This window comes from Dendrobates tinctorius, unplaced genomic scaffold (assembly GCF_039654945.1).
Source record: "Dendrobates tinctorius isolate UK_male_01 unplaced genomic scaffold, ASM3965494v1 ptg000404l, whole genome shotgun sequence".
NCBI classification, from domain to species: Eukaryota; Metazoa; Chordata; class Amphibia; order Anura; family Dendrobatidae; genus Dendrobates; species Dendrobates tinctorius.
In genome coordinates this window covers 349,260-361,256 of record NW_027362069.1, presented here as the reverse complement: position 1 = coordinate 361,256, position 11,997 = coordinate 349,260, and the positions used below count along the sequence as shown (strand labels likewise).

The 11,997-nt window shown below is 44.2% G+C and overlaps 1 protein-coding gene across 1 annotated transcript; it reads right to left on the bottom strand.

Annotated features, from left to right (window-relative positions):
- Positions 1-343: 343 nt before the first annotated feature.
- On the bottom strand, positions 344-11,081 carry LOC141076401 (uncharacterized). The gene is made up of 7 exons (XM_073563852.1): positions 11,042-11,081; positions 10,930-10,940; positions 9,884-10,063; positions 9,686-9,800; positions 9,505-9,602; positions 9,216-9,306; positions 344-1,485 (listed from the first exon to the last, which is right to left on the bottom strand). The coding sequence occupies exons 1-7, from the start codon at positions 11,079-11,081 to the stop codon at positions 536-538; spliced, it is 1,485 nt and encodes a 494-aa protein (XP_073419953.1). The 3' UTR covers positions 344-535.
- Between the last annotated feature and the right edge of the window lie 916 nt (positions 11,082-11,997).

The window sequence follows — 11,997 nt, the reverse complement described above, 5'->3', positions numbered from 1 at the left end:
GGTGATTTTAATTATAGCAGGTCCCTACTTACTCATAAATGCAGGCATTGCTGACAGAGGTGTCCACATTCACCCTGGAATTCAGACATCAGCCTTAGAGAGGTATTCACACGGTGTAGGTACCCATCAGATTTGAGGCCGCCTTGACATTGGCTGGTGGGCAGATATTTGGCCAAATTTTATGCTAAGAGTCTCATATATTTTTTCTATAATTCTAAAGCTGTATTGCAAATCTAATTACATATATTCCACATTGACATGCCTTAGCATGATAGAGTGCAACCATTCTTTGTATATAGTTTTATCCTTTTGTCAGCAATCATGAGGAATGACAAGAGACAACCCATTTAAGAAGATTTAATTGTTGTTAAATCTATTCAAACATTATGAACACAAAAAAGTCTTCTCCCGTATGTGACGTCTCTGATGTTTATTAACAGTTGATTTCCAAGTAAAAAATTTCCCTCATTAAGAAAATGTAAAAGGCTTCTCCTCTGTGTGACTGCTCTGATGGCGATTAAGAAGCGCTTTCTGGTTAAATATTTCCCACATTAACAGGAAAAAGGCTTCTCCCCTGTGTGGGTTCTCTGGTGCTTAACACAATCTGATTTATTGGTAAACATTTTCCACATTCTGAACAGGAAAAAGGCTTCTCCCCTGTGTGAGTTCTCTGGTGCTTAACACAATTTGATTTATTGGTAAAACATTTTCCACATTCTGAACAGGAAAAAGGCTTCTCCCCTGTGTGAGTTCTCTGGTGCTTAACACAATCTGATTTATTGTTAAAACATTTCCCACATTCTGAACAGAAAAAAGGCTTCTCCCCTGTGTGAGTTCTCTGGTGCTTAACGCAATATGATTTAGTGTTAAAACATTTCCCACATTCCGAACATGAAAAAGATTTCTCCCCTGTGTGAGTTCTCTGGTGGGTAGCAAAATGTGATTTATATGCAAAACATTTCCCACATTCTGAACAGGAAAAAGGCTTCTCCCCTGTGTGAGTTCTCTGGTGGGTAACAAAATTTGATTTCTGTGCAAAATATTTCCCACATTCTGAACAGGAAAAAGGTTTCTCCCCTGTGTGAGTTCTCTGGTGGGTAACAAAATTTGATTTATGTGCAAAATATTTCCCACATTCTGAACAGGAAAAAGGCTTCTCCCCTGTGTGAGTTCTCTGGTGTATAACAAAATCATATTTCTTGTTAAAGCATTTCCCACATTCTGAACATGAAAATGGCTTCTTTGCTTTAGGAGCAGTTTGTTTTTTATTGCCTCCTTTGTGACTTTGATTTCCCTTAGTAGTCAGTAATGAATCAGAAGACGGGACCTGTTTCATAGGTCCAGATGACAGATCTTTGCTGTGAATGGATGATGATATATCTGAACTAACAGCAATCCCTTCAGTTATATCTTGTAGGATTTCAAGATCATCAAATTTAAAAACTGAAGATGTCAGCTGTCCTTCTGATTTCCTGGTACAGTCATCTAAGATAAAAAACAATTATTTTTTAATAAAATATCCTTGAGTTTTATAAGTTTGAACATTTCTACTTAAACTGTCCATAAAAATGGCAATCTATATAAAAAATTTTCATTATTTACCAAGACAATGACAGTTCACAGTCTAATAGAAAACCTTGTTGGATGAACCAGTAGTGTGCGGTGTTCAACTGTTTGTTCATTCTGCCTCCCAAATATCGAATAAAAAGAAACCAATCAATGTTATGTAGGCGAAAATAATACCAATTCTCATCTCACAAAAAACAAGTCCCCACTCAGGTCCATCATCTGTCATTGGAAAAACAGAGGTTCCCACACTATTAGTGGCTCAAAGGCTGTTGAAAAGCAATAAGGTTTCTATAAACCAATCCAGCAAAATCCGCTCTCACTTCGGAGTCTTGCAGTGTGCGCAAACAACATTTAGGGTCCCTGTATTTAGCAATACTATAGTGAGAAGAATCCACTTAATTTATGGTGTGTGTCTCCTGGAGCACAATCTGGGCACTATGTGCTGGGTAATAAAATGGCAGATGTGCAATTTTCACTCTTCAACATCCACTGCGTGTTATTTTCCAGAAAGTGGCTGTGGAGTCAAAATATTCACTCCTCCTATAGATTATAACCCTCAGTGAATTAATTTATGAAATGGAATCACTTTATGAGGATTTCTACTATTCTGGTTTTCTGTCATTTAGTTATATTAGGGCATCTGCATATGGTGTGTCCAATCTCATCTGGGATCTGTTCCTGCTGTCCAGCTGGAGTAATCTGCTCCCTACTTCAGCCAACTGGAAAGTACCACACCCTACTAAAGCGCAAAGCACATGGCCGGAATCTGCCAGATACAGCGCTGTTCTCCTCTGGTTCAGTCCTCTGTACAGGGTTCCCCTGTATTTTCTATAATCAGTCTGGCAAAACTCACAACTGGGGGCTGCAAGCCTCAGCTGTCAGCTTCAGTAAGGCTGGTTATCAAGAATAGAGGGGTCCCAACACTGTTTTTTAATTATTTAAATAAATAATTTTAAAAAAACCAGTATGGGGTCCCCCCCCATTTTTGACAACCAGCATTGCTAAAGCTGACAACTGGGGGCTGGTATTCTCAGGCTTGTAAGGGGCCATGGATATTGACCCTCCCAGGATAAAAAAGCAGCTTGCAGCTTCCCAGAAAAGGCACATCTATGAGATGCGCCAATTCTGGCATTTTCCCGGCTCTTCCCACTTGCCCTGTAGTGATGGCAAGTGGGGTTCATATTTATGGGGTTGATGTCACCCTTGTATTGTCAGGTGACATCAAGCCCACAGCTTAGTAATGGAGAGGTGTCTATAAGACACCTATCCATTACTAATCCTATAGTTATATGGTAAATAAAGACAGCCAGAATAAAGTCTTTTATTAGAAATAAAACAAAACGCAGTTTTCGTTTTTTATTTAAAAATAACACAGAGAATTCTCACGATGATCTGCTGTGACGTCACTTAGCTTGAACTGTGGTGACCTCATCACTGACTTTTTCCCACGGTCCTGAGGTCACTGCAGTTCAGCCTGGCTGGAAACCTTGATGATGTCACTGCTGGTCAATGATGCTGCGCTTGCAGCAGCTCATTCACCAGTGGTTCTCAGCCTGGACGGTCGCATCTTGGCACCATCCAGGATGAAAACTAATTATTCCCCAGACCTGGATTATAGTGTGGGATAGAACGACAGACAGGTATGGTATATTGTTGTTTTTTATTTTTATTACAGGAGAACGAGGTCTTCGGTGGAAATAGGCGTTAGGTGAGTATAACGGTGTTTGCTATTTTTAAATAAAAAAGGAAAACTGTTTTGTTTTATTTCTAATAAAAGACTTTATTCTGGCTGTGTCTTTATTTACTACTAACTGAAGAGCCCGGCGTTGCCCGGGCATAGTAACCAACTGTGGTTAGTTATCACAAATTATAATGATTATACTGCACATAAAAACATTTCACATCATATTCAACACTACAGATTTGCAACACAAATTAACTAAACGATTACCCAAGTATTGATAGTATTTTATTTTCAACTCATTCAAGAGCCTTTTGATAAACAACATGTGTATCTGTGTATCTAATCCTATCCTGTGTGATACTGTCTACTGAGCCGTGTATCTAACCCTATCCTGTGTGATACTGTCTGCTGAGCCGTGTATCTAATCCTATCCTGTGTGATAATGTCTGCTGAGCTGTGTACCTAATCCTCTCCTGTGTGATGCTTTCTGCTGAGCTGTGTATCTAATCCTATCCTGTGTGATACTGACTGCTGAGCTATGTATCTAATCCTATCCCGTGTGATACTGACTGCTGAGCTGTGTATCTAATCCTCTCCTGTGTGATAATGTCTGCTGAGCTGTGTCCCTAATCCGCTCCTGTGTGATACTTTCTGCTCAGCTGTGTATCTAATCCTATCCTGTGTGATACCGTCTGCTGAGCCGTGTATCTAACCCTATTCTGTGTGATACTGTGTGCTGAGCTGCGTATCTAATCCTATCCTGTGTGATACTGACTGCGGAGCCATGTGTCTAATCCTCTCCTGTGTGATACTGACTGCTGAGCTGTGTATCTAATCCTATCCTCTGTGATACTGATGGCTGAGCTGTGTATCTAATCTTATCCTGTGTGATACTGACTGCTGAGCCATGTGTCTAATCCTCTCCTGTGTGATACTGACTGCTGAGCTGTGTATCTAATCCTATCCTGTGTTACACTGTCTGCTGAGCCATGTATCTATTCCTATCCTGTGTGATACTGACTGCTGAGCTGTGCATCTACTCCTATCCTCTGTGATACTGACTACTGAGCTGTGTATCTAATCCTATCCTGTGTGATACTGACTCCTGAGCCATGTGTCTAATCCTATCCTGTGTGATACTGACTGCTGAGCTGTGTATCTAATCCTATCCTGTGTGATACTGACTGCTGAGCCGAGTATCTAGTCCTATCCTGTGTGATACTGGACTCCCACTGCAGTCTGTGTCAGAGGGAGGTCTGTGTTGGCACGGTAATAAATTGTGTTTTTTCCAGCTTTACAGAAGGACGATAACACCATAGAAATGATAAGAATAATAGGCAAAATTGTTTGGTGAATTGGAATGCGCGGGGTTAAAATTTCACCTCACAACATAGCCTATGACGCTCTCGGGATCCAGACGTGTGACTGTGCAAAATTTTGTGGCTGTAGCTGCGACAGTACAGATGCCAATCCCAGACATACACACACACACACACACACACACATTCAGCTTTATATATTAGATGTAACTATGGGGTTGGTAATGTATAGACACCTTTCCATTACTAAGTCGTGGGCTTGATGTCACCTGACAATACAAAGGTGACATCAACCCCACAAATATGAACCCCACTTGTCACCACTAAAGGGCCAATGGGAAAAGCCGGGCAAAGTGTCGGAATTGGCGCATCTAATAGATGTGCCTTGCTTGGGCTGGTTAATGTTTAATCTTTATTTGTAGTTTTTAGTAAATGAGATTCTCATGCTTTGGGGTGGGATTGTGGGAGTGGATGTGGGTTGGGCTGTGGGCGGGGCCTTATGTGGTGCTATGCGTACATATTCATCTGTATTGGCTTATGACACTGATCCTTCAGTGACCTGCCCCCTATTTTACATAAAAAATTACATCCAGAAAAATGTCACCGGCGATGGTGGCACCTGCGCAGTAAAAACTATAAGAGATAGATGATACTGGACAGGCGCCGCTGGTGTCCCTTGTAAATTTATTTTTCCAAGCGTCACAATAGCCACAATATTATAGGCATTGTCAACAATAATATCAACACTACAACACTATTATATGCATTATGTAATAATGGGGGGCAGGTCAGTGAGGGATCCACAACCTGTCATAAGTCAATACAGATGAATATGTAATCAGAGCACCTCATAAAGCCCCGCCCACAGCCCCGCCCCAAAGCACGAGAATCTCATTAACTGAAAACTACAAATACAGATTAAACAACAACCACAAGACGGATTTCATCACCAGGTATCATTGTAATCAGTACAACGGTGCCAACCTGACAGTGTCTGTAGGTTACTGAGCACAATCCGGCTGACAGGTTCCCTTTAAGACATCTCAGACATTTGGAAGAGGCAATGGAGAGCTTTTTTTCAGGACTATCAGGGAGTTACAGACACACATTAGGCAGGAAGGCCGATCCCACCACAATTAAACCATCATACAGAATGAACAGGTTAAAAAAAGACATAGAATAAAAATATGTTACATCCCCAACAACAACAACGTATGTACGAGGGGAGAACACTAAACTGGAGCTGCACTCATTTATGGTGGACCATTGGAGCCACTATGAGTCCTGACCAGAAGAGTAGAGAAAGTATTAGCGCCCCCATTTCAGGAGCGATTGTGAAGTAATCTGAAAGCAATGTGATTTATGATGTGGAGAGAATCTATGAAACCAGGGCTGGAGCCAACACATCTCCTGCAGGCGGGAATAAATGTATATTACAGCCATCGGCCACGCACAGCTTAGAGATCTATCATGGCACAGGTGGAATGTTTGTCCTGTAGTTTATTACAATCCTCCTTGAAATTACCGTATTTTTGGACTATAAGGCGCACCTAAGTTTTAGAGGAAATTAGGGGAAAAAATTGAAGCAAAAAATGTTCTCAATTCTGTACTTAATATCCCCTATCCTGGTATATATGGTCCCCTCATCCCCATTCTGATACACATGGCCCCCTCATCCCTACCCTGGTATGCATGGCCCCCTCATCCCTGTCCTGGTATGCATGGCCCCCTCATCCCTGTCCTGGTATGCATGGCCTCCTCATCCCTGTCCTGGTATGCATGGCCCCCTCATCCCTGTCCTGGTATGCATGGCCCCCTCATCCCTGTCCTGGTATGCATGGCCCCCTCATTTCCATCCTGGTATGCATGGTCCCATCCTTATCCTGGTGTCACGATCCATTTTTCAGGTCATCGGGGGTTAATATTAGTTTTTGCAGCTGGTGTTACTGCATGTTTAGTTGGTCTTCTGCTGAGTTTTTCCCCCTGGTGGCCGCTGGTGTTACTGCATTGTGATTAATTACCTATGCAGGCGGAAACCACTCCCGCCGTTCTACATAAGCTCACCAGGTGCACCAACTAACTGTTGGTGATATTGTTTCTCTTTGGAGACCAACCAAGCTGGAGTTCAGGAGCTGACAGAGTCCTGTGGATCTTCAGTTGTCTGCTGTTTTCAGGTGGCTAACTCTGCTGTCCTGGAGCATTGCAGGAGAGGGACAGGTCGGAGACTTGGGCCTCACTACCATTAAGTGTACCCCCAAGTTAAGGAAAGTCAGAGCACCCCCTTAGTCTTAGGGGCAGTTCAGAGGCAATGGTTCCATATCCCCTGTTTTCCCCTTACTGCCCCGTGACACCTGGTATGAAGGGACACAATCTTGTCCTGGTATGCATGACCCCATCATCCCTATCCTGGTATGAATGGCCCCATCCATATTCTGGTGTGCATGGCCCCATCCTTATTCTGGTGTGCATGGCCCCATCCTTATCTTGGTATGCAGGGCCCCCATCTCGTCCTAGTATGCATGGTCCCATATCTCATCCTAGTATGCATTGCACCTCATCCCTATCCTGGTATGCATGGCCCCATCTCGTCCTGGTATGCACAGACCTCATCTCGTCCTGGTATGCAGTGCAGGGCCCAATCTCGTCCTGGTATGCAGGGCCCCATCTCGTCCTGGTATGCAGGGCGCCATCTCGTCCTGGTATGCAGGGCCCCATCTCGTCCTGGTATGCAGGGCCCCATCTCGTCCTGGTATGCAAGGCCCCATCTCGTCTTGGTATGCAGGGCCCCATCTTGACCTGGTATGCAGGACCCCATCCTTATAAGTGTCCCCCACCCACATTCCTATCCTGATATGTGTGGCCCCATCAGAAAACATTACAAAAAAAAAACCATTACACTTTCCTACCCGGCGCTCCCTTGCAGCGTCCTGCTCTGGTGCCAGCAACTGCATTATGCTTGTAAGCAGCGCTGAGAACAGTGAGTATTCATGAATATTCATGTCTCTTAAGTAGCGGCACACGTGACCACAGGTAGCAGCAGGAAGCCGGTGGCTGACACTGCGTGCTACTGAAGAGCAATGAATACTCACTGCCCTTTGCATGCACAGTCCTGGCAGCTGTGCTCTGCTTGTGAGCAGCACGTGACGTCCCTGTCATGTGCTGCTTACAAGCATATAGCAGTTGCTGACACCGGAGCAGGACGCTGCGAGGGAGCGCGAGGTAAGTAAGTGTAATGATTTGTTTTTTAATGTTTTCTGATGGGGCCATGCATACAAGGATTTGGATGGGGATGGGGGTGTGGGCCAATTATAAGGATGGGGCTATGCATACCAGGACCGGGGTTGGAGGCTAATCATATCAAGATACTATTATTAAAGAGAAATGAATATTCATTGTCCTCAAAGCCCATGGGCGTGGAATGCAGTGAATATTCATTTCTCTTAAGTAGCGGCACACATGACCGCCGGTAGCAGCAGGAAGCCGGTGGCTGACACTGCGCGCTACTGAAGAGCAATGAATACTCACTGCCCCTTGCATGCACAGTCCTGGCAGCTGTGCTCTGCTTGTGAGCAGTGCATGTCGTCCCTGCCATGTGCTGCTTACAAGCATATAGCAGTTTATGGCACCGGAGCAGGACGCTGCGAGGGAGTGCGGGGTAAGTAAGTGTGATGGTTTGTTTTTTAATGTTTTCTGATGGGGCCATGCATACCAGGATGGAGATGGTGGTGTGGGCCAAATATAAGGATGGGGCCATGCATACCAGGACTGGGGTTGGGGGCTAATCATATCAAGATACTATTATTAAAGAGAAAAGAATATTCATTGCCCTCAAAGCCCATGGGAGTGGAATGCAGTGAATATTCATTTCTCTTTAGCAGCGGGAACAGGAGTTAGCCGCAGTCACCGGCTCCAGCCTCGTGTGACCCGCTGCTCCGCCGATGCCGTTCCCCCACCTCCCCACCACAGCCAGAGCCGGTACATCCGAACTATAAGGCGCACCCCCCATTTTCCTCCACATTTTTGAAAGAAAAAAGAGTGTGTCTTATAGTTTGAAAAATATAGTAGTGTTAATACAAATTGAAAAGTCAGGATAAAGGGAAACTCTGCTGTTATTGTACAGAAATTCACACTTGGCCTCACTGCACATTTACTGTTGTCGATCATAAAAGGGAAGTTTGGCCAGAAAGACTGGACCTGGTCTTGTAGGGACCATGAGACATTCAGCAGCACAGAAGGGAGAGAAGATTCATCCGATAAGATCTCAGGGATCTAGGAAGCCAACAGCATCATTACCCTCCGCTTTCTCTTACAGGCCCAGCATAAGATTTTTCTTCAAGTGATTTTCTATCTTGTCAGCACATTCTACGTACGCTGTCATTTGGCTTTATAGTTAATCTGGGCAGGTAACGGTCAGCGTCTCCTAATCCCAGGGGGTAGGTGGATCCTCCAGGTTGTAAGTTCTATAGAAAAGGGCTTTCAATGCCCAAAGTCATGTGAACAGTTTTGGGTGGAGGAGAATGTTGTGGTCTAGAGGCAAAATGGTGAACATGGTAATACGGACGGACTACACCACCCATAAAGCAGCCACAGCCGGTGACTGAGAAGAATCTGTGACTTCTCTGCATTCAGTGGTTACTACTCACCTGGGTAGTCATATGTGGGAATCTCCTCTTTACACCGCTCATCACCCCTCACATATGTCTCTGTTGTATTAATATAGGTCAGATCTTCACCCTGAAACAAATATTGTAAAAGTCACTGACAGATGGAGAAGTCCCATCTATGATCAGCTCTAATCCTGCCATCTCCACCGTTCTCATTACACAAGTATAAAACATATAATACTGGTGGATAAAACAAGACTGAGCACAAGACCTTCACAGCCGTCTACACATCATAGGGAAGATCTCCTGACACCTTCTCTCCATCTACCTGATGATCCTGAGGAACACTGGGATCTACTTGTTTACAGTCCTGTGGAAGAAGAGGACGGGGACATCTCTCTGGTGTTGTCCTCTTACTGGATAGATCTGGAGGAAACACATACAGGGACTGAATTCATTCTCTACATACAGATAATTATAGGCCGTGTGTATTTAGTCCTGTCTATTACCTGGTGATGTGAGGGGCTCCATTATGACGTTCTTGTACAGATCTCTGTGTCCTTCTAAATACTCCCACTCCTCCATGGAGAAATAGACAGCGACATCCTGACACCTTATAGGAACCTGACACATACAATGATACCGTCATCCCCCCGATCCCTTCATAGTGTTACTGTATAATGTCCCAGCATTCCCAGCAGTGTCACCTCTCCAGTCAGCAGCTCAGTTATCTTGTAGGTGAGGTCTAGGATCTTCTGGTCATTGATGTCCTCATGGATCAGGGGGAGAGGTGGAGGCCCCGTGATTGGGCTCAGGGGTCTTCCAGATCCCTCAGACACAGGGTCCTGACAGTGATCACTAGAGGTCTTCTTCACCACTGTGTAATCCTGGTTATGGAGAGACACATTAATAAATCTCACTCCAGACATTTCCAGAGTCCTCACCTCTCCAGTTCTGTCCATTACTCCCATAGATAAGAATGATGTAATGTGATGTCATCAGAATCTCTCACCTCTCCAGTGAGACGGAAGAGGATCTCTAGGGTGAGGTGTAACATCCTCTCCGCCATCTTGTCTCTGTCCATATCCATCCTTGATGGGTAAATCAGGAAAATTCTCTTCTGTAGAAGATCTTCCCTGAGAGGATCCGATATTGTAGAGACCTGAATGAGAAGAAGATGATCCGATGTAACATCATAAGAATCCTGTGTAATAATACAATTACTGGAGATAATAAGGGAAACATATGAGGAGATTTATTATCTTACAGGGTTTAGTTTTCTCCCCTGACATCTACTAATAAAACCTATATATTTAGGCCACAGACAACAAGCAGTTTCCTCCTCGGAGTCGGCAGCTGAACACGTTCCTCATAGACTCATCTTCCATAACGCTAATTCTCGTCTCATTACCGACACTGGAATCGGCATTAGCAATACTGCAGGAGATATTCATTACACGCGACATGAGAAATAACTCCTTCATGATGAGGACGACATCTTCATCTCCTACTGCGGCTCTAGAGACAGATTTGGCCAGAGTCGGTCACTGCCTCCATCCCCGCCGGCCGTCTATATGAAGGTTTCCCGTCTTCCCCGCACTGGAATCTTCTCTCACGTTAGATCTCAGCTCTGAGTCACACACAGAAGTTTGAGGCTTTTAGAAAAGATTTTTTGTTTCCACAAACACAACGGACAGAAATGATCTGATCCCAAAGTCTCCATGTACAGTGATTTATGGGGATTATTTCTGGCCTTAGGCTTTCCTAATTAGCAAACGACATAATTCCTTATGGAAACATATTATATAGACACAGAGGATGTCCCCAGAAGTTCCATAGGATTCGGGAATGGTGGTGTAACTCACCCTTGTCACACTTGGCTCCTAATGCCATGGTCTCCTCCATCTTGGATACAATCCCTGATGTATATCCCTTCCAGAGTATGAAAGTGATGATATGTGTGGGCTTGAGAATATGTGTCTATTATAACCTGACCTGGTACGAGCTCATAACTCTGATAACGGACCTGTTGGTGAGGAGGAGCAATGCTTTATAGAGCACATTATGGTGAATGCTGTGTCTCATTCGTTTTGTTTATTTCTGAAAGTGTGATATTATATCTCTGTCACTGTGGATGGAGATTATACGGATTATTCTGATCTTACGCTGCATTGTCATATGTTTGTCATCTTATTTTGTGGAATCTTTCAATAAAAAGAGTTTAAAAAAATAAATAATCCGTCACTATATGGAAAACAGAGTCACTGCACAATGTTAGTTATGTCTCGTCCTTAACGATTTTATTGTACCCCATTATCCTATACACTGTGGAGTAGATAGAAATCATAGGTCTGACAGCAATAGCTGGAATTGGAGCCCTCAACTTAAAAGGAAAAAATAAATATAATATATATACACACACACTCACAGAGTCGGACTGGCCTGGCGGGGTATCGGGGAAATCCCCGGTGGACCATTGGTTGTGGGAAGGAAAGGAGGAGAAGAAGAAGAGAAGAGAGAAAGAAAAAAAAGTCTGCGGTTTTTAGGGGTGCGGGCCTTTTAAAAGCGCAGGCAGAGTATGTGCAGGGGTGAGCGCATGCAGGGGTCATTACCTGAACCGCTGCGGCGCATGTCCCAATCAGTACTGAAGAGTGTGCGCTTGCCGTCACTGGCATATGACATCACCGTTACATGCCACAAGCGATGTGCGCACACATTCACTGCCGGCCTCTGCTATGTCGGAGGCCATTTTACTAAGTGCACTGCGGACCTGCAGAGGAGGACGCAACACGGCGCTGGAAGCGCAGGAAGGTAAGAGGAA

Excerpts from the sequence above, each read along its gene's own strand:
- LOC141076401 (XM_073563852.1), bottom strand. The coding sequence starts at position 11,081 with ATGGAGGAGACCATGGCATTAGGAGCCAAGTGTGACAAGG. Across the intron at positions 9,801-9,883 it reads CTGAGCTGCTGACTGGAGAG|GTTCCTATAAGGTGTCAGGA; the intron begins GTGACACTGCTG and ends TGTATGTGTCAG. Across the intron at positions 9,603-9,685 it reads GGAGCCCCTCACATCACCAG|ATCTATCCAGTAAGAGGACA; the intron begins GTAATAGACAGG and ends TGTTTCCTCCAG.